At 37.7% G+C, this 24,352-nt stretch overlaps 1 protein-coding gene across 1 annotated transcript in view; it reads left to right on the forward strand.

The window, feature by feature from the left end:
* LOC136858519 (E3 ubiquitin-protein ligase TRIM23) overlaps window positions 1-24,352 on the forward strand; it is a 218,119-nt gene that overhangs the window by 94,158 nt on the left and 99,609 nt on the right. The window contains exons 5-7 of the mRNA XM_067138121.2: window positions 893-1,001; window positions 7,888-8,111; window positions 15,105-15,284. Of these exons, the coding sequence (XP_066994222.1) occupies window positions 893-1,001; window positions 7,888-8,111; window positions 15,105-15,284 (513 nt within the window). The remainder of the gene's footprint in view (window positions 1-892; window positions 1,002-7,887; window positions 8,112-15,104; window positions 15,285-24,352) is intronic.

Genomic DNA, 24,352 nt, shown 5'->3' on the forward strand with positions numbered 1-24,352 from the left:
TTTTTGAGCTATAAGTATCCTCATAAAAAAATATTCAGTCCCTTTTTTCACCCCTCTGAAGGGGATTTTCCAAAAACAAAAAGGGATATGTTTCTTTATTTTTAAAGGAGATTTTCCAATGTTTACATCTGTAAACTTTTAAGTTTTTGAGATATAGATATGCTCATTTAAAATATTCACCCCCCTTTTCTTCCACTTAGCGACGGAATATCAAAAAATCCTCCCTTAGTGAGCCCCTACACTCTAATATAAATGTATCCCCAACATTTCATTTCTTTATGTCCAATAGTTTTGGCTCTGCGATGATGAATCTGTCAGTCAGGACATGTTATTTTATATATATAGATTGTAGATATGTGAACCTACAGCTTTCTTCTTCTTTGTTTTAATTATTATTACCCTTCTGGACTTCTTCTGTTGTAAAGGACATCCAGAGAGTGGGTTTTGTTTTATACTTCTTAATTGACTATCTTCCTTGTCATCGCCCCAGTCACATCCCTGACTTTTGTTATAGAGCAGAGGCTCACTCAGTATAATTCTCTGTACTATTACAGTCAGTGCTACAATCTAAATCAAAAACTCTCTTTAATGTATTTGAATGTTGGGACTAAGAAGTTTGCTGGCTGAATCCTCTTATGTGTACATGTGAGTTTTGTTATTGCCGAAACTAATGACATTGTGAGCTGTTGATTTTCCCTGTTCAAAAATCCACCATCTTTGGCTACAGAACACTGCCTTACTAATCACTTGGCTCCAGTGGTTGCATTAGTGTAAAGGAAAGGAACAGCAAATGATTCTGAAATACTGTATTACAGTAATTAGCAAGGTTCATACTTTGTACATGAACTTGATGGTATTTCAAGTATACTGTTTGTATGTTTAATCCTTTTAGCATGCATTGGTGGAAACTGAAGCAGAGAATATACGAGCATCTGTAATAAATGCTGTACAGCACATGAGGAAGTTCATGGAGGAGATGAGTGAGACACTTCACAAATTAGGTGAGTGATACATGCAACATTATCTTATCAGTTCTATAGTTAAAATGAAGGTATTTTAAAGACACAATTACAGATTTTAAACAAGATACAATGTCAGATATGTAATATGTAGGTTATGAAATCTTTGATCTTAAAAAAACATTCATTAATCTGAATGGGAATGTGCATGTCAAAATGAAAGAGAAGGATGTGAAGAAGAAAATACCAGTACAATGTACTTTTAAATAAATTGACTAAGTTTCAGAGTTTTTAAAATACCTACATACTTACCTTTCTCTTTGTTCATGATGCAGAGCCTAGATAGATGGTCATAGATAGATGGTCAACACTCGGAACCATAGAGTATAATAGGAAAACTTATGTGCAATAAATCTTAGATTTTAGGTGCTCTTTCATTTGGCATTCACAGGTAATGCCTGTCATTCTTTGCCAGTTTGTCATCCAGGGTACATTAATCCTCATGTTCACACCTTCAACAAATGGTCATCAGTAGGATTCACAGATCAAAGATATTTAAACTTTGTCAATCACTGCAGATTCTTGCCATCAACTTCAATTATTCTGATTTCTTGTGGGTCATGTGTTGTTTTTTTTTCATTTGTGTGGAGATTGGGACTGTTAGTGGTTGTTGTTGTTGTTATTAACAAATATATCACCAAGTCACTTACAGTAGTGTAATAATAAAGTTAACATAATTACACAACAACAATAAATCAATCAAACAAACAAACAAACAAACAAACAAACAACAAGAGTACAACAAGCAATTCCATGGAAAGAAAATATTACAAGAAATACTACTAGTTTAACATTCTAAATCCACCATCATGATATACAAATTCACACACAACTTAAGTATTTCCAGTGCTTAATACTACTGCTTACTATACTATAGGTTGAGCGTACTACTAGCTTAATATTGTAAGTGATAATAAAGGGACATTAAACCATAATTACCCTATAACAACAGCAACAACAAGAACAATAACAACAAGAATACAAGCAATTCCATGGAAAGAAAATATGACAAGAAATACTACTAGTTTAACTTTCTAAATCTAGCATCATTATATACAAATTCACGCACAACTTTAGTCTTTCCAGTACTTAACACTACGGCTTACAATACTATAGGTTGAATTTACTACTAGCTTAACACTACAAATGAAAATAAAGTTAAAAACATAACTACCCAACAACTACAACACCAAGACCCCTTTTTTCCCCCACTTTTTTTTTTTGCTAGTTGCTTTACGTCGCACCGACACAGATAGGTCTTATGGCGACGATGGGATAGGGAAGGGCTAGGAGTGGGAAGGAAGCGGCCGTGGCCTTAATTAAGGTACAGCCCCAGCATTTGCCTGGTGTGAAAATGGGAAACCACGGAAAACCATCTTCAGGGCTGCCGATAGTAGGATTCGAACCTACTATCTCCCGGATGCAAGCTCACAGCCGCGCGCCTCTACACGCACGGCCAACTCGCCCGGTGAAAAAGTCATGAAATCCTTACTAATGATTAAAAAATTAAAATCCAGGAAGTGAACAGGCATCCGCATCTTTCAGTGGTGGCACATGTTGAATCTTACACCTTTGAGTATTGACTCAAGTATATCGAAGTGTTGTCATATTCAAGATGGCAGTCAGTCATTCTGTCCAATTCTGTCGGACATGGCCAAGTTTAACCTCCAAATAATTCAGGGTCGAAGAGTGTGACCAGAAAACAACAGATAAGAAATTTTGGAATGAAGATTAGTACTGCGAAAAGTAAGACTTTAATCATGACGAGGTAACGGAAAATCCAGGGGAGTGATAAAAATAGGAAATGAACCTTTTGAAGTAGTGAAATTTTTTTAATATTTGGGCAACGTGATATCACAAAATGCAAATTTGGATGGAGAAATTGGTTTAAGAATTCAGCAGTCTGTAAGTTTCTACCAGTGTGTGGGAGACATTGTATGGAACAAAGATGTACCAATGAAGTGCAAGAAGGTTTTATACTCGTCCTATTATAAACCTATACTGACCTATGCTTCAGCAGCCTGTATGTTAACCAAGCAGAACCAAAGTAAGATACAAGCAGCTGAAATGAGGTTCTCGAAGAGCATACAGGGAAAGACAAGACGAGATAGAATACAAAATGAGGAAATAAAGAGAAGTGTGGGAGTGTGTAAACTTCAAGAAGAGATTGGTATAGCAAAGCTAAAATGGTTCGGACACATGATGAGAATGCCAGGAGAGAGGATACCAAAGAGAACATTCATGGATACAGAGACTGGAAAGAGGCCTAGGGGACATCCTAGAATGTGATGGAGGAGCTCTGTTGTGGTCTGTATTGCAATGTATTGCAAATAGATGAATCAATAGTAATAAAATACTAGAAGACGAATGGTGGAAAGATTGAGTAAGGTGGAGGGCTTTGGTACACTACCCTACTCTTAGAGAATCAGGAAAAGGGAATGGAAGAGGAAGAGGAAGAAGAAGAAGAAGAAGAAGAAGAAGAAGAAGAAGAAGAAGAAGAAGAAGAAGAAGAAGAAGAAGAAGAAGAAGAAGAAGAAGAAGAAGAAGAAGAAGAAGAAGAAGAAGAAGGATTAAACCATGAGGATTGAGGATCAGCCTGGAGAAGAGTGAGACTTTGGTGATGAGTGACGGAAGAAAAATGAGCTATCACTATTGGAGAGAAGGAACTGGAAATTGTAGAACACTTCAAATAGGAAGTGAACTGAGAGAAAATCAAAGACTGTATATTGAAACTGGGAGAAGGATTCAACTGGGGAGTACCTTTTACCACCAGGTATGCAGATTAATATGGAATAAATATGTACGAATGAAGGCTAAAAAAAGTAATGTACAAGGGATATTACTTACTTATAATGACATATGCAACAGAAACCTGGACAGTGACTCAGAGAGATGAGAGTAGAGTACAGGCAGTTCAAATGAAATTCGTGAAGAAGACAACGAGGGGTAGAGTGAGAAATGAAGACATATGAAAAGAACAAAATGTGCAAAAACTAAATGGCAAACTGGAATAGAACAGATTGAGGTGATTTGGGAATGTCAAACAGGTGAAAGAAGAAAGACTGCCAAGACAAGCACTGGAAAGACAGACGACAGGGAAGAGAGGATGTGGGAGACCAAGATTTCAATGGATGGACTCTGTGAAGGAGAGCATAGGACAACGGAACCTGAACTGGAGTACAATGTTGAGTGAGGAATGGTGGAGAGGAACCATATTTGCTCCCATCTGGTGTTAGCTGGAAAGGGGAAATTGATGTTGACGACAACAACAATGATGATGATGATGATGGTGATGTCAGCATATACAGTAAAACTTCATTAATACATTTTCCAGGGGACCGAAGAAAAAATATTGTGTAAGTGTGAAAAGCGCTTAAATGAAATTCTGTAAATATGAAGCTGAGTTATATTCCAAAGTATATATGGCAATATGAAACAATATAAACAAAAGAAATGCACCCGGATAAAAAATACAAAGAGAGGTAAAAGTCACGTTACGGAATAAAGTAGTCCATTATTTTGGTTTGTTCTTTGTTGGCCACGGCATAAACAGAATTCTCTAACCAGTATAATTCAGCCATTATTTCCTCAGAAACGTTATGGCGCATCACAAAATTCTCATCACTGGGGACATGTAAGGTGAATGGAGGAACATGATATGCACGATGACACTGAAGGGAGTTCTGAATGAAACGCAACTGAAGAATGTGAAGACCCCAGTGTACAGTGATGGTTTACCAGCTGTTGCCAGTCGGGGCCGCAAAATCTGCCTCGGCTGCTGGTAGCCGGAGTGAACTACTTCAAGGTCTGTTGGCGAGAGAGTGTAGCCCAGTGTGAAGAACTCCATTTAAAATAATGTTTCACAACCACGGGTGGTTGGTAGCCGATTCCTGTCATCACAACCACGGGTGGTTGGTAGCCGATTCCTGTCACCTAGTGTGAAACGGCCCTTAATGCGTGGTACTGTGCGAAATCCTTGGGCAAGTATTTCACATAAACATGAATAAATGTATAAAAAGAGGAAATAGATGAGAGAAATCTTACCTGTAATACGTTGATCTTCATTTCGTCCTTCTTTCCAACGTTTACACATCTGATTGCGTGCTGCACCAGTATCTTACGATAATACAACCTGAAGTGCGTATCACTCCAAGATCGAGCGCCTGTAGCTCACTCGTGCAATTCGCGGGGAAAAAATTCCATAGTCACATTCTTCAGATATGAAGTAATAGAAGGATATGCTGGGCATCGATCCACAGACAATAAAATCTTACGACCTTTCGCTCCCATTTTGGCATCCACGCTTCAAAGCTAGTCTTGAGAAACTTTCATAGTGACCCAGGATTTCTTATTGTTGGTGTATTTCGTGGGGAGCATAGCAATGTGTTTGAAACAAAGCAGCTTTGAAAATTTGCCGATTGTCAGTTTTTCACTTCTGTCACTATTGGCACATAACAGAACTGTTTTGCGTAGTTGCTTTGTTTCCCATCGTGACATTTTTACCCTTTGAATGCCATTGTATGTCCAGGCATTAAATTAAAAAAGAGGCCTGTCTCGTCCGCGTTGAAAATGTTCTTAGGAGCGAATCGAGGTGTCGGTTCTTTTAAACGATTTTCGAAAGAGAATGAGTGCAATTTTCCTTCCAATCTTACATAGTCTTGGCATCGATACTTCTGCTTTCCCCACATACATTATGACTGCCAATATCGTGCCTAACCGTAAATCTGTGTAGCTAGCCTAACGAAGCACTGAAATCTTCTACACCATGTCTGATCACTAGTTCACTTGCCTCTTCATAAAGCATTGGTCCACTGATTAGAATGCCTACTGTCCTATGTTGCCTGAACCACTGTAATAAACACTCTTGCAGGTATTCATATTTTCCGCTCTGAATGCGGGACTGCACACACGCTTTCTTCAATTTCAGCAGCCTTATCTACAATAGTGTTTTAAGGTAGACGGAGAAGTCTCCAATTTCTTAGCAGTTTCAACTCGTTTTATGTTACCACTTTCCTTCACTACACTCAAAATTCATAAATTTTCAGCAGTCGTAATGCCCGTTCTCTTTCCGTCACCCATGTTCACTACTCACAAATCTCCTGATGCTAATCACAACTCGGTCACACTTGAAGCACAGAACACCAAAGAGTATGGTCAGAAATAGCTTCCAGGTCGCACTCGCTACCAAACATGCGCGTACAGGTATGATTTCCAAGAAAAAGTACAGTGCAAATCATAAGTTTGTGTTTAGAATATTTCTTGTGATTTTGAAGACGGAAACCATCATAAACGTATAAACGAAGCATTTTGCCTTCGAGGACTCCGGATATAAGCGTATAAGCATAAAAATCATATAAGTGAAACACATATAAATTAAATAACTTGCCATAATACGTATAGGATTTTGTCGGGATGGCTGAAAAAAAAAACATATAAGTGTAGGAAACGTATAAAAGTTTTACTGTAGAAGGGTCCAAGGTATTGGTTGGTGCATACCAACTGTATATCAAAAGAAATTGGATGCTCCAGCAGCAACTTAGATGTAGATTTGTGGCACTGCTTTAAGCAGCAACACTTAATCAACAGGATTGTCTGGTACACTATGTTGTTGAAATGCTAGCAAAATCAGGTAATGATCAAATGCTTTCTTATGGTCCAGGCAAGGCTTGTTCTTAATTTACATCTCGTCTAGGAGCCTTGTAGCATGGATTCTTCAGTTGGGCTGCATCCCTTTAGAAATTCAGCCTGATTGTTGATTTTTGACAATCTTGCAAATCTGGTTGTCCAGAATGCATGTGAAGGTCTTCCGCATATGGCTTAGAAGATAGATCAGGCAGTAGTTAGCGCACTTAGCAAGATATCCCTTATTTTTGAAGATGGGAACAGTGATGCTCTGTAACCGGTCAGTCAGTGTTCATCCCTCTTTAATAATTTGGTTTAACCTCTTGATGCTACATTCTCCAGACATTTGCACATAACATGGCTTTCATCCATCATAATCTCTCCTCTCTTCCCCTCTTTCTGTGAACCTCCCACCGAGATGCTTTTATCTTGAGGAAATTTAAGCATGCTGTACAAGTCTAAGTGCAAAGTCATGCTACATTTACCTAGTCTCTCTTCATGGTAATAAATCTGCCCGTTCGGAGAATACTTAGACTCTCACTATGTTATTTACCCTATGGCACTTAACGCCCTTGAAAGGGCCTTGGCCTGCCCAGCAACCGCTGCTCACCCTGAAAGGCCTGCAGATTGCAAAGGGTCGTGTGGTCAGCACGACGCATCCTCTCGGCCGTTATTCTGGGCTTTTGAGACCAGGACCGCCATCTCACCATCAGATAGCTCCTCAATTCTAATAACATATGCTGAGTAGACCTCAAACCAGCCCTCAGGTTGAGAGAAAAATCCCTAACCTGGCCAGGAATTGAACCTGGGGCCTCCGGGCGAGAGGCAGGCACGCTACCCCTACACCACGGGGCCGGCCTCACTATGTTATTGTCCCTCTTATTGTCTACAGTTATACCTCCATGTTTCTGTTTACCAGAATAAACTACTATAGAAACATGTTCAGACATCACAGTAACTACTTCCAATCTCTCCACTTTGCTCATTGCCACTAGCTTTTATTGACTTTCACGTATCAAGTTATTGATTTTTTACCTCCTTTTACCCTTTTCCCCTGCTCTGATGGCTATTTGAGATAAAACACAAATTTTCTATAGTCCAGGGCCTTTAGGAACCTTCTTTCTCTTTTACGACATTTTATCAAAACATAGATTATTTTTTTCTATTTCTTTTCTATCTACTGTGTCTTTTGTGTACTTACTTAATTATGTAGTTATGGTACTTTCCTTGAAACATTTATTCTCAGAGCAAGTAGTGCAGCGTTTAGAAGGAACTGGTACTACGGCAGAAAACGAAGATGGTGGGACTGCTGTCATGGCTCGTGAGAGAGTACGCAGTTACTTCCAGCAGTTACGGGAAACATTACAGTTGCAAGAAGCTGCAGCCATGACAGCCGTTGATACTCACATACGTGAACGACTCTGCTCCTTGCGTCAGCTACAGGAAGATCTGGCCACTTCTCTCTCACAGGTGACTATCCTTTTTTCCTGCTGAGGTAAACCTACATTTAATATTGCCTGAATTCTGTCCTTTGTGAACACTAAATGGGCATCAGATGATATGTTCATTCTGGTAAAATAGTTAAAGTTGTATTATTTTGTGAGGATTACACTGAATCCATGAAAATAGAGCCACAACTGGTTAGGACGTTTTTGTGAGGATGGAAAAATGTCATAAAGAGGAAACATGCTAAAAACTGAGAAAACGACGATGCTGTTAACTTTTGGTTTGAACATAAAAATAATTACGATAAAAACAAAGATACAAATGTTTGCAATTATAATAATGAAATGACTAAAGAATATTTTAAGTAAAACATCAAGGAAAAATCTTATTAGAAACACAAAGTATACACGTCAGTATTTGCATTTAAAAAATTTTAATGCGCAAAAATCTTCAAGAATTTGATTCATAATAAAGAAACACATGATTAAAAATAGACAGAGTAACTTGCATGTAAGAAACATGTCTTGAAGTAGACCTCTTCTTCTTTAGTTTCAAATTACATTCAAGAGTATAGAGTTTGATAAAGTTTGATACACTGTCATCCACAACAAAGCTCAACACATAACTTTGCTTTATATTCATAGCTTCCACGACTGCTGAATATATTGGTACTGCTGCATGGGTCTCACCAGTTTCATTTTCATGCTCAGGTTCTTGCTCATTACTGTCTTTATCACTCATCAGCTGTTCATGAATTTTGTCTACCGTCTGTACTTCGCCAGTGGAAACATTGTCATCACATTCAACATGCATGGCAAAATTCACCTCTTCTTCATCTGTCCCAGGCTGGCTAATATGATCAGTGCTTTCCATTATTTCCATTGAAGCGTCATCAGTGACTGAACGAACAAAGCCCGCTTTGAGGAAACAGTTTTGAATTGTGGTCTCGTTTATAGATTTCCAAGCAAATTTTTAACAATTGCTGCCAAGATCCTATGTAAGCCGATTCTCTGTGAATCGTAATACTGCCATGATCTGACTAGATCCGATTCTTTAAAGGCTAGTTTTCAAATACAGTTTGGTGAGGTTTAGCACAACATATGACTTGTGTATGCATGTTGGCTGATCCATCGTGTCTCTACCTACAAGTAAATACAATTTTCTCTCTGACAAAGAGAATATAACGTTCTTATTTTCTATTTCTTTTAGAGGTTGGCACAAGGTATTGCTTTTATCATGTTTTTGCATATTATACTGTGAATTTGTGTAGGATATTGTAAAATATTACTCGGATCACTTGTGTGATAAGACTATTCAAGCTATGTTGTTAGGAAGGGACAGTAATATATTTTCTAGTGAAGGTGAAAATGGTGAGACAGACAATAACAGTTCATGTGACAGATATTAGGCCTAATGGTATTATCCCTCCTCAGATTACTACTACTACTACTACTACTACTACTACTACTACTACTACTACTACTACTACTACTACTACTACTACTACTACTACTACTACTACTACTACTACTACTACTACTACTGAAGATGACAATGATCTTAATGTTAACCAGCGAGATGCAAGTCAACATGACTGCATACCTAACCTCAGTTTTCAATTTCAAAAACTAAAATCATGGACATTATTAAACATAGAGATTTAAAACTTTTAACATTAAAAGACAACACATTTGAGTGATTCTAACACTGGCATTAATATGAAATATTATTACTATGCCAAATACTAATTCAAATTTGTAATAGGAAGTGGAAATTAATAATTAATTAATTTGTTTTGAACATAAAGACGTAAGTGACAACAAAGTAAATCAGGGTTGATATTAATTTAACCTTGATTGGTCTCCTACCCTTCACTTTCTACAATCTATATACATCGTCTATGTCCACCTCACTAAAGTTTATCTTCATTTTAATTTGTATACTTTGTAATTTCCAAAAAATAATAAAAAATACAGTAGAGTCTCGCTCATCCGACCTTCGCTTATCCGACTTTCCGTGTTATCCGACACTGTTAGACTTAATTTCAACTTTTGGTGGAGATTAAATTCAGGCACACCAGCTGTGGAGGGTGCGACCATGGGACAAGCACTGGCCTGAACGCTGGCGGTAGGGACTGGGTTTTTCTCAAGGACAGGTGCAGTGAGTCTTTGTTCATTGTAGTATTGGTTGGGTGCGGATGTTATAGTTTTCATATCCTCTGTGAGTATGGCGAGTAAATGGAAGAAAGTGACTGTTTCTATGGAACACAAATTGAGTGCATTAAAGAGACTGGACAAAGGGGAAATTCTTCAAACAGTGGCTTCAGATTATGGTGTTAGACGTGTTACAGTGGGAGACTGGAAAATACAGAGAGAAGAAATTAAAAAGTTGTGCTCCACCAGAGCAGAGAAAAACAATGAAAAAATGTCAGTACGAAAAAGTAAGTGAAGCAATATATCTTTGGTATCTCAACACCGGGAAAAAAGGCCTGCCAATATCTGGCACCATTCTGCAGGAAAAGGCTGTGTATTTCAAGAAGGAGTTTAATGAAGGGGACCCTAATTTTCCTGCCAGTGCTGGGTGGCGTGATCGGTGGCAAAAACGGTACGGTATTAGGTAGCTTAATATCTGTGGAGAAAAGTTTCTTTTCGTAAGACATCTGGAATGTTTTCGTTTAATACTGCATGTACTGTACAATTGAATTGGTAATTCAATAAGTAGAGCACCATAAAACATGTCATTATTTTAGCCTTCCTGTTTGTTTCAGTTCATTTTCAAAGTTATTCTGTATTATCCGACATTTTCGGTGATCCGACGTACTCCAGGTCCCGTTTACGTCGGATAATCGAGACTCTACTGTATATGTAATGAATGAACGGTGAGTGAAATAAGTATAAATACCAAGACAATGGGCGCCACCTGTAAAACAATTACAGGAATATATAACTATGTAGAGCAATGAGTAACTCCCTCTCCCAAGGCGACGGTCATCAGGCTGACGAAGCTCCAGACTTACTTCATAACCTTACCTGTTCACCCCTGAAATTAGATGTAGGTAGCATGCCAGGTTCATCCCCACTCCACTGATAAAAAGATTTACTGCAAGTTTGATACCAGGACTTTACTCCCAAAATAATAAACAAAAATATAATAAATACCACAATAATCATCACTTAAAGAGACCCCCTCCTGATTGCCGTCCACAAAGGCAACATACAAACAACTACGACCAACATTAATCATTACTTCACGAGACCTACTCATTTGTCGTTTACAAAGGCAAATATACACACTACTAACAACAACCAAATCATTACTTGACGAGACCTACTCGTTTGTCGTTTACAAAGGCAAATATACACACTACTACCAATAACAAAATCATTACTTGACGAGATATACATTACTTAACATACCTCCAGGTAAGAGTCCCACTACACTCACTACTGTTATAGAACAAAAATCGTATTCTGGTAGAGAAAAGTACGACGACTTTCTCTACGTACGGATGCAACCTTCTTTACGAAGAGCATCCCTAACCTTATTTACACGCTTCATCGACGTCTTGAGTCCTTGATATAGATGTTGATTCCCATAGGGAATCTGAAATATTTGTCCTGAATAAGCAAATTTATAATACTGCCGGTGGCTCCAGTTAGCCTACGCAGTGGCCTCCACGGTATGCACTAGCCAGCGTATTGGTAGGTGTGCTAGGTACCAACTGATGAGCCCACCCTAGCACACGAGGGCGAAACGCTGGCAACCAAGAATGAGCTAGCTGGAAAATTTATAATGTCCAATAACGGACCATTTATATTGGTCTTGAGTCCTTCCCGACTGCAGCATAGGTTAGTGTGACGCCTCACGTTTCTCCAACTGAAACTGCATACTCGGCCGACAATTTGCTTTACCAAGAACTAGCTCTGTGCACAGCCACACATCCACTACCGAATGCAGATTCGACACGCATCACCACATCCACTGTACACTCTCTCGTAGAAGAATTATAGTCTAATTATTGTACAGAGTAGGAATTACAAATAAACACCTAGTAGTGTCTTTCACACAGCGGCCACCAGAAACTCGTAGCATCAGCGATATTTAGCGTGCTCACTCCGTAGGTAAAATATACTTATACTGCGCAAAGTAGCTCCCACGCGCTGGTCCGAGTAAGAAACATACAGAATCAAGAACACAAACACAACTAGAAACAGAATCAGCGTCAGAATCCGAATCAGAATGACTTGCCGCACACACGTACATGCTTATATAGGCTTGCTGCACGTGGTTATAGCATCCTGTAAAGTTTACTGGTAGCAACGCTCTCACAGGCACTTCTTGACGCGTCACTCAGTCAACCCAACCTCGCTTAAAACAAAGCCCTCGTATTGGCTATTGAGTGTCTGATGTGACATTGAACGTCCACTCACGTATATCCACATTGATCCACTCCAATTCTTCAGCCTATACTACCTGCCGTACCCTGTGTTTCCAAGCCACTTTGTTGCAACACATTCAACTGACCTCAACCGCCCTTCCCGATATAGTCGCTGTTTTCCCGGTTGCACAATCCTTACGGCTAGGCCATATTTACAGACTCGTACCCAAACGGAAATTTATACAAAATATACTGATGCACATATGCAATATTCCCTAACTACACATTCTTCTTATAAAATTATGTTTTTACATTCTAAATAAACAAATTTACATGATTTTAACATTATAAACTATATACGAAATTTCCTAACCTAAAAATTCGGGGATCGTACATACGTACGGTTACAACTTCTACCACTTTCGTTGTCTCCTTCCGCCACACCATAAATAAAAAGGTTTTTCCTCCTGAGCTCTTGGTTAGTCATGTTTTCAGACCACTTTACTTGACTCAGTTCCTCCTCTAAATCCCTGACTTTGGTCTTCAGTTGTTCTACTTCCTTCGTGTTAAGAGCCACTCTCTCTTTTATCACAGTCATCTCCTTTTTAACACACTGTTTTAACTCTTGTATTTCCTTATTTATTTCCATGGTTTGTTCTCTAATTAGGTCTTTTGTTTGCTCATCCTGACATGCTTCTTTGATCAGTTCCTTAATCATTTTGAATTCTTCCCATCCGATTACACCAACTGGTCCAGGCCCCGGGTTTAGCTCAACTCCACCAATTTCCAACAAGATTGCTACCACTATGCCTACCTTATACATTTATTTGGAACAAACTTATAATAAAAATAATAATCTTAATGATGTCATTGATAACAAAAATCCATTATATGAGAACTCCGAGGTTAATCCAGACCGTAAATCAGAACAAAGTTCCCAGTATGTTTAAATCACAGAACCCATGCACTCCAATAGCCACGCCTAATGCCAGGCCCGCCCAATCCAATTCGAGTAGCACCTCTCAAGCAACAACACGGATGCACGATTTGAAACTCACTCCCCCTTCCCCTACACGCTCCACCCCTCCGTTACAGCATCAATACCACACTAGGAGTAGCAAGCTTCGTCGTTCAGACACAACCGGAACAATTGGTCCCAGCTAAGTCGACAAGACAAGTTCACGTGATAAACACTCACTCTGCAAGTATTATCATATTGGATTCCACTTTCATCATTCTAATTCCCCGTTTTTTTCTCTTATCCAGGTACAGACAACTCATATTCCTCCCAAAGTTGAACAATGCACCAATGGGAAGTTAATCAACAAGAATGACATTTTAATATTTAGTGCTTGACAATAATGTATTTTAGTGTACCATTTGCCACCGAGGTAGACACCTCATTTGCAAATAAAGAGATTTTGATTTTTTGAAGCACAACATTATCGTGCATCGTTGCTTTTCGTTACCACCTGTTCTGTTACCACATTGTTAGAACCCTTCGTATCTACTGTATTTTCCAATGACATTTCAAAATAGACAGCTGTCTGGTCAGCATTCCCAATTTGCGACAGCAAATAAGAATTTTGCTTCCTCAAATAATACGACGCTGAAAGGCCGTTAATTTTTCTTCAAACGCCCCAGGGAGACATTGTGAAATAGATGTACGTCTCCGAATGCACAATTCCTTTCTCCAATAAAAGTTTTGGATCCATACGTGGCTTGCAGTAAAACCCTGTGTTTTGAGTTCTTTTGAGATCTCTAGTGCTTTCAATTGACATGTTTCACTAGAAATACCATATCCTAACTCACGTTTTTCTGTCACAAATTTGTGGAGTCGTTCTTCAATTTCCGGAAACATTGCACTTCGCCTGTTGAACGCTCTGCTATCACTGTTACTTTTTAGAAGTTTTTTCTTCTTCTTCCGCCAATCACGAATACGATTCATCAATATCGTACTTTCTGCCATCGGAACCATTTCCGTACATTTCAGCTTCGCTTACAACTTTAAGTTTCTCATGCACATTAAATGACCGCTGACGCCGTTTTGAATCCATCGCTTACTATCGAGACAGCACTTTCACGGGACCGATACAGAACTTGAATGTGAACTAGGTAGATTTCTGTAACCAACAGTCTCGACTCTTGCAAAGTACGATATCCCGCGAGATCAGCTATTCGCGCACCCAGCATGCCAGCAACACTTGTGAAACAAATGAGGATCGAGCATCCGCAGCAGCGATTTTCATATTTACCTATATCTTTGATTTACCATATTTCATTACCCTACGTTTCGCGTTTACATAACACTGTAACCATATTGAAAAAATCAATCTTGTTTCTAGAACACAACTAAAACACAATAAGACCTGAATGTCCGTTTACATGTGGTATATCGAGTACAGTAACCGTATTCAAATCTGTTTCAACACTCCATGTAAACGTAGTAAATATTTACAAGAATGAATGGCTTGAATACGACCCGCACCCAAGATTTAGAACCCGTATTTTGGGGAAAAAAGTGCGGGTGGTATTCAGGATTATACGGTAAGTATTTTGCTGATGGGTTTTGAAAGGAAAATACAACAATTTTATAAACATTGCTGTTCTGAACAGACATTTTGAATGTGATGTTACAGGTGGCTGGAGTGTGTGTTCAATGTGAGCAAACAATTCAGCAAGATGATGCAAGGGTATTAACTCTGGCTCGTGAGATCAAAGAAGCCCTCAGTTCTATTGAGAAGCAGAAGCAGCAGTATGCAGAGTTGAGTCCTGAGCAGCTACAACCTGATCCAAGTATTCCCATCACATTTACCAAGGTAAATTTGGATTTAAATTTAGTCAGTTCAAAGGAAACTAATAATAGGAAATGTAGACTAAAATACAGGGTGATCTGTAAAGAATCTGGCACCTTCATAAATTCAGTATTTACATATTTTTCATGATAAAGCAGTACAATAATTTATATTTCGTAGAGAAACCCTGAAGTTCTTTTTTTCTTTTTTTTTTTCTTTCAAATGTTTTGCAATTGAATTTTAGTTTCACTCTTCTAAAGATAGCATTAGTGGGCAACAAGGCATCTGCTACAGGTTCACACCAGGCAAATATTGGGGCTGTACCTTAACCCTTTCGCACTCAATGCGCTGATAGATCGGCACCAGAGGTTATGGCAAGAAAGCTCACTGTGCCGATACATCAGCTCTTTCCTATTTAGGGATTTTGGTTATTTGCGTGGCTGTTAAATGGTAACAGTTGATCGTGACAGTTACTTAAAGCGTTCAATTTGCATTTTACTCTACAGATATATCCACCAGCCCTACAAAATATTTTTATTTTTAACAAATGAAATCTGTTGACCATGAATGTTTATGTTGTGTTATTCGAAGTTGTTATTACGTGGATCTGTTTTGGTTGGCTTATGAATACAGCAATTTGATCTTGCTATCAGTTTATTTTAGAGTTTATTTTGTTTCTTTGGTATATCGTGTGTTCACTGTACTTCGCGAACTATAATTTTACTCCTTCTCATTACTCCGTTGTTGCACGTGCTTGCGTCATCTTTTTATCGTAATGGCTAGGCCATATTCAAGGCCGAATGAGGCCAATATCCTTGCATTTTCAGATGATTTAGACAGTAATAATGACCTTCTTTTGCCGAAAGTGATTCCCGTTATGTGGAAAGGGACACAGTCACAGCTGCTCACCGTGCATCGGACCTCGAGGACCTGACTTTGATGACAGTTACATGTACAGTGAAGAACTTTGTAACATGCTTCATGAGTAAATTGCAGCACACACATCATATTTATATCAAATTATTCAAAATTAAATGTTCTTTCTTTCAGGTCTAAGAGTAAAGAAGAAAGACGCAATAATATCTGATCTTTATCATTGAAAACCATAAATTATTTTTTAGCATTTATTTTCAAAGTTTAATAATAAAAATTTTGGCTTTACCAATAATAATACGTCCAAGGTATGTTCATTTCTGAAATGCTCATAGTTTCCTGTATTAGTGTGATGTATTTTATTTTAATATGCGTTAAACTGTTTAAGTGTTGATTTTTTGTAATTTGGTTGGAAAATCACAGTAATTAGTTTGAGTTTCTTCGAGCAACCCCCTGCATATAGGCTGAGTGTGAAAGGGTTAACTAATACCATGATTGCTTCCTTCCCACTGCTAGCCCTGTTCTATCCATTGTAGCCATATGACCTATCTGTATCAGTGCGACCTAAGGTAGATGGCCTTCATTTAAACCGCAGTGGTACGTATAAGTTAGGAACTTTGTTTGGAAGGGTAATAGGGAGGTACTTTCAGGGAAACGGGATGGCCTAGGGAGCGGTGATAAGGGAACAGGGAACTGGAAATCAAGTAGGGATGACATAAAATTGTTAGTGTTGAACTGCAGAAGTATTGTAAAGAAAGGAATAGAATTAAGTAATTTAATAGATATATATTTACCAGATATTGTAATAGGAGTTGAATCATGGCTGAGAAATTATATAATGGATGCAGAAATTTTCTCAAGGCACTGGAGTGTGTATCGTAGAGATAGAATAGGAATGGTGGGAGGGGGAGTGTTCATTCTGGTGAAAGAAGAATTTGTAAGCTACGAAAAAGTTAAAGATGAGACACATGAAATTCTAGGTGTAAGGCTCATTTCTAAAGATAATAGGCAACTTGATATATTTGGAGTGTACAGATCTGGAAAGGGTAGCACTGACGCGGATTCGGAATTATTTGATAGGATAGTCAGCTATGTGGGAAACGACATGGAAAGAAATGTGATTGTAGCGGGAGATCTGAATTTGCCAGATGTCAATTGGGAAGGAAATGCGAATGACAGGAAGCATGACCAACAAATGGCAAATAAGTTAATATGGGAAGGACAGCTGATTCAGAAAGTGATGGAACCAACCGGAGGGAAAAATATCCTGGATGTCGTGCTGATAAAACCAGATGAGCTCTATAGGGAAACTGAAGTAATAGATGGTATTAGTGATCATGAAGTTGTTTTTGTCGTAGTTCAAAATAAATGTGATAGAAAGGAAGGTCCTAAAAGTAGGACTGTTAGGCAGTACCATATGGCTGATAAAGCAGGCATGAGGCAGTTTCTAAAAAGTAACTATGATCGATGGAAAACGGTAAAAAAAAAATGTAAACAGACTCTGGGATGGGTTTAAAGAAATTGTTGAGGAATGCGAAAACAGGTTTGTACCTTTAAGGGTGGTAAGGAATGGTAAAGACCCACCTTATTATAATAGAGAAATAAAGAGACTAAGAAGGAGGTGCAGACCGGAAAGAAATAGTTAGAAATGGCTGTGGAAGTAAGGAGAAATTGAAGGAACTTACTAGAAAATTGAATCTAGCAAAGAAGGCAGCTAAGGATAACATGATGGCAAGCATAATTGGCAGTCATACAAATTTTAGTGAAAAATGGAAGGGTATGTATAGGTATTTTAAGGCAGAAACAGGTTCCAAGAAGGACATTCCAGGAATAATTAATGAACAAGGGGAGTGTATATGTGAGGATCTTCAAAAGGCAGAAGTATTCAGTCAGCAGTATGTAAAGATTGTTGGTTACAAGGATAATGTCGAGATAGAGGAGGAGACTAAGGCCAAAGAAGTAATAAAATTTACATATGATAACAATGACATTTACAATAAGATACAAAAGTTGAAAACTAGAAAAGCGGATGGAATTGATCAGATTTCTGGGGATATACTAAAGACAATGGGTTGGGATATAGTACCATATCTGAAGTACTTATTTGATTATTGTTTGGTCGGAGGAGCTATACCAGATGAATGGAGAGTTGCTATAGTAGCCTCTTATGTATAAATGAAAGGGTGATAGACATAAAGCTGAAAATTACAGGCCAGTAAGTTTGACATGCATTGTATGTAAGCTTTGGGAAGGCATTCTTTCTGATTATATTAGACATGTTTGTGAAATTAATAACTGGTTCGATAGAAGGCAATTCGGTTTTAGGAAAGGTTATTCCACTGAAGCTCAACTTGTAGGATTCCAGCAAGATATAGCAGATATCTTGGATTCTGGAGGTCAAATGGACTGTATCACGATTGACCTGTCTCAAGCATTTGATAGGGTGGATCATGGGAGACTACTGGCAAAAACGAGTGCAATTGGACTAGACAAAAGAGTGACGGAATGGGTTGCTATATTTCTAGAAAATAGATCTCAGAGAATTAGAGTAGGTGAAGCTTTATCTGACCCTGTAATAATTAAGAGGGGAATTCCTCAAGGCAGTATTATCGGACCTTTATGTTTTCTTATGTATATAAATGATATGAGTAAAGGAGTGGAATCGGAGGTAAGGCTTTTTGCGGATGATGTTATTCTCTATAGAGTGATAAATAAGTTACAAGATTGTGAGCAACTGCAACGTGACCTCGAAAATGTTGTGAGATGGACAGCAGGCAATGGTATGTTGATAAACAGGGTTAAAAGTCAGGTTGTGAGTTTCACAAATAGGAAATGTCCACTCAGTTTTAATTACTGCGTTGATGGGCTGAAAGTTCCTTTTGGGGATCTTTGTAAGTATCTAGGTGTTAATATAAGGAAAGATCTTCATTGGGGTAATCACATAAATGGGATTGTAAATAAAGGATACAGATCTCTGCACATGGTTATGAGGGTGTTTAGGGGTTGTAGTAAGGATGTAAAGGAGAGTGCATATAAGTCTCTGCTAAGACCCCAACTAGAGTATGGTTCCATTGTATGGGACCCTCACCAGGATTACCTGATTCAAGAACTGGAAAAAATCCAAAGAAAAGCAGCTCGATTTGTTCTGGGTAATTTCCGAAAAAAGAGTAGCGTTACAAAAATGTTGCAATGTTTGGGTTGGGAAGAATTGAGAGAAAGAAGAAGAGCTGCTCGACTAAGTGGTATGTTCCGAGCTGTCAGCGGAGAGATGGCGTGGAATGACATTAGTAGACAAATAAGTTTGAATGGTGTTTATAAAAGTAGGAAAGATCACAATATGAATATAAAGTTGGAATTCAAGAGGACAAACTGGGGCAAATATTAATTTATAGGAAGGGGAGTTAGGGATTGGAATAACTTACCAAGGGAGATGTTCAATAAATTTCCAATCTTTTTTGAAATCATTTAGGAAAAGGCTAGAAAGCAACAGATAGGGAATCTGCCACCTGGGCGACTACCCTAAATGCAGATCAGTATTGATTGATTGATTGATTGATTGATTGATTGATTGATTGATTGATTGATTGATTGATAAAAATATTCATGAAAATATTTTTCAAGTGCCAGTAGAGTAATGTTGTTTGTTGTAGAGTTTGCCTGAACAAATTCTGTGATTATAGTACACTTTCCGCGCAAAGTTTAATAAGCAGCCTACAGCCAGGAAGATGATTTATGAGTGGGTTAAGCAGTTTCAGAGTACTGGGTGCCTCTATGAGAGAAGGAACTGCCCATTGGTGATGTTTGTGAGAAAGAGAATTGTACTATGAAGCCCTAGAAGTTGAAGTTAATATACCAGCTGTGTGTGTTGTGTTGGTGGGGGGGAGGGGGTCTACTCATCTGCAGCAATTCCTTAAACCAAACAACTGTGCATATTGTAAGGATTTTTATTACACTTTTCAAGACCTGTTAGAAACACTCATTTTTAGTTATGAGGCAATGTTTCATGTACCAGGCCTGGTAAATAGACATAATGTCCTTGTTTTGGGTTCGCCGGGCTGAGTGGCTCAGACGGTTAAGGCGCTGGCTTTCTAACCCCAACTTGGCAGGTTCGATCCTGGCTCAGTCCAGTGGTATTTGAAGGTGCTCAAATACGACAGCCCCGTTTCGGTAGATTTACTGGCACGTAAAAGAACTCCTGTGTGACTAAATTCCGGCACCTCGGCGTCTCTGAATACCTTAAAAAGTAGTTAGTGGGACGTAAAACAAATAACATTATTATTGTTTTGGGTTCTCTGCCACTGTTGAACATATGCATGACTTGCCAAAAATAAACAATTTTGTACAGTATCTCTGCACAATGTTTATGGTATATGCTTTTTCACCAAGACAACTATCACAGGCTCCACTTACAAGGGACACCCTTGACCTTGAATGCTCTGAACCGCACACAACATGCTTAGAATATAGAACATTCATCACAATAACAGTGTTCTGAGTCGTTTCCATGCAAAATGGTGCATTCTGCCTCAATAGACATCTGAAAAATTGTTGCCATTGATGCTTTCACAGCCCATACTTGTAGACATGATATAGGCTTTTGGGCTTATGCCGTGTCAAGGAAATGAGGTGAAATTCCATGTTTCGCAGATAACTTTGCTCTGCATCATCAAAAGAAAATCTCGACTGTCCACGAGAAAGGCTTCCCAAACAATGAAGCCTGGACACGGCATAAGACCAAAAGCCTATATCATGTCTATCTGAAAAGTTATCTATCCACATTCTAAGAGATGAAGTTAACTACAGAAGGAAACATAATTGTGAGAAAAAGCCCACATAATTGAATGCTGTTAGTATATTTTTCATTTTCCATCAGCAGTGTCACAAGCCTTCTGTTGAAAGTAGTTACGATACATAAAACACATTTGTTCTACTGACCATAGTGTTTCTGTTAGTCTTCAGAGTGCAGATATGTGATTTCAGTCAAGTGATTAAAGCATACTGGAAGAGAATATGCACATCTTACCAAAGCCACATTTTTACATCATCACTTTTGCAATCCAGCAATCCAATATCAAAAGCCACTCTAATTACAGTTTTAAGTCATATAAAGAATAAGAATATTTATTCACCATTGATCATTTACATGAAATAGGTTTTGTCATCCAATACTACAGTATTATTTCTATCTATATACAGTTATTAAATGTCAATATTAACAGTTTTCATTTTTAAGCATTCCTTTACATCATAAAATGGATTTTCCAACATCCAGTTACACAGTTTTCTTTTAAAATTATTGATGGACACATCCTGTGCAGAAAATGGTAATTTATTAAAAAATATTATACTATTTACTTTATGTGAGTTACCTGTTTTCACAAGTCTATGCCTTGGGACATCAATGTTACCCTTATTACGAGTATTGTGTTGATGGATGTTTTCTCTGATGGTAAATTCATTCAGATGGTTTTTAACATACAGTAATGAGATAAAAACATAGATTTATAACTGTTAATATTTGAAGCCTGATACAAAGAGGACAACAGTGCTCAGAAGAACCAGCATTACACATTACACGAACAAGCTTCTTCTGTATTAGCAATACATTATGGACATAAGATGAATGTCCCCACAATAGCAGCCCATATGAAATATGGGACTGGAAAATTCCAAAATATGCCATTCTCAAATAGTCTGCTGTTACTAATTCCGCCAATTTCCACATAAGATATGAGACCCGTGACACCTTTTTACAGACATGATTGACATTAACTTCCCAGCTTAATTTGGTATCAATATGAATACCCAGTAGCTTGACTGACTGAATTTCTATATTATTGGACAATCCTAACAGAATATGTTCGGTTTTATTCTCGTTGCAGATAATTAGATTTATTAGATGAAAACCATTTCAGTGCAGTCCTAAGAGCTTCTTGTGACATCTCTTGCAGATTTAATACGTCCTGACGCATGTTGATTAGTGTTGTGTCATCTGCATATGATACAACTGATTGTGACATAACATTTTGTTGTAGGTCATTAACAGCAACATTAAAGAGAAGTGGGCAAAGTACAGATCCTTGTGGAATGCCTGTAATAACATCTTTCAATGTGGAATGTCTATTTCTAATTGCAATAAACTGGCATCTGTTACTTAAATACATCTTAATTACATCCAAAGTGGGACTATTTATGCCATAATACTGAAGTTTTCCCAACAAAATGTCATGATCTATATGGTCAAATGCTTTACTCAAATCACATAAAACCAGAGAAACCATTTTCCTATTTTCAAAGGCTGTTAAAGTTTGATTGAAAATTTCCAGAACTGCAGAGGTAGTACTTTTACCCTGTCGGAATCCATATTGATTACTAGACAACAAGGCATGATTTTCAAGGTAGTTACTAAGTTGACTATAAATAACCAATTCAATTATTTTAGATAATATGGGAACAATTGAGACTGCACGGTAATTTTAGGGAAGATGTTTGTCACCACTTTTGAAGACCGGAATAACTTTTGAAATTTTAAGCATATTTGAAAAAAAAAAAAAATCTTCAAACATCTATTGATACTAAACGCTAGTGGTTCACAAATCAGATGTATTGTTTGTTTAATAATGTAATTGGACAGCCAATAACAGTCCATACTTTTAGAATTAGATAATTTTGAGACCATCTCTATGATTTCATTTGACATAATGTCAACTCATTGGAAAGTATGTCCCCGTAACTGATGTGGACCAAGCCCAATGATAGCATATGTACCTGTTGGATTAACTTTATCACCTATTTCTTTCACTGTGTTCAAAAAGTAATCATTCATAGTATATGGATTCAGTAATATATCATGTGTATGATTAGGAGTATTCTCTTGCGCTATAATATCCCAAGCTGCCTTGCATTTGTTGGATGCACTTTCAATGTATGTTTCACATGCCAATTTTTTTTCATGTGCAAGTTTAGTTCTGTAGAACTTTTTACACCTGAGATATACTTCATATGCATCTTTCTGCACACTCCCTTGCACCCAAGAATTTTTATAAACTCTATACAGAATCAACATCCTTTCCCTTATTTGGGTCAGTTCATCAGAATACCAGTTACGTTTTTTATTCCTAACTGTGCGCACATTATTGACCTTTAGCATGGGGGAGCAAGAATGCCACAAGTCAACATAAGTTTTAAAGAAAGTTTCAATAGCAATTTCAGCCTTCGCTTTGTCAATTTGATTTTCGTATAAAAAGTTCCAGTTTACTTTCTTCAATCTTTCCCTGAATAAGTTAATATAACAATCTTTCTGTGTTTTTATCCATGAAATGTCAGGCTCCCTATTTGTTCTTTTGTCTGTGTGAGACAAATTCTTCTGGCAAAAAGAAAGTACCAGTGGTTCATGATCAGCAAAAGACCCTCCAACGAGCTTGACGTTATACATACTTCTTGGGAAATTGACAATAATGTTTTCAATGCATGCATTATTGCATGTGGGTGTTTCGTTTGTACAGGTTAAATTTAATGAGCTTAAAAGGTTAAAAAGTATTCTTGAAGACTGTTCATCTGATTTTGCCATTTCTATATTAAAATCACCACAGACAACTACTTTAGTATTAAACTTTAACAATTTTCTCATAACTATTTCAAAATTCTCAAGAAATACTTTCACACTGCCCTTTGGAGATCTATACAAACTTACAATTATTACATTCTGATGTATTATTTTAACACAACTAAACTCTCCGTCTAATTCTGCATAGTATTGTCCTAAGTCAACCTTAACCTTAACAAATTTCAAACAGTCCCTGACTAAAATTCCAGCACCCCCATTCTTCTTATTACTTCTACACATAATATCTGCCATAATATACCCACTGGGCACAAAGAATTCAACTTGATCTTCTACGAGCCAATGTTCTGACATGCATACCACATCAATTTTTTCAGCTTTACAGAAATGTTCTAATTCTAACACTTTATTTCTGACACATTGAATATTAACCTGCAGGATAGTCAGTAAACTATTGTCAGTTTCTGTTTCCTGGACACTATCAGTATCTTGGATGTCATTTTCCAAAATAGGCCTACTAGTAGATATTTTTGTAACTACAGGTTCATTGATTTTAGTGATCTGATAAGAATCTAACCTAGTCTGTCTACCGTGCACATTAACACTATTCCCCAATTTAGTTTTTAAAAGAACCTAACCTATATAGACTACCATG

The sequence above is a fragment of the Anabrus simplex genome, chromosome 1 (assembly GCF_040414725.1).
Source record: "Anabrus simplex isolate iqAnaSimp1 chromosome 1, ASM4041472v1, whole genome shotgun sequence".
Classification (NCBI taxonomy): domain Eukaryota; kingdom Metazoa; phylum Arthropoda; class Insecta; order Orthoptera; family Tettigoniidae; genus Anabrus; species Anabrus simplex.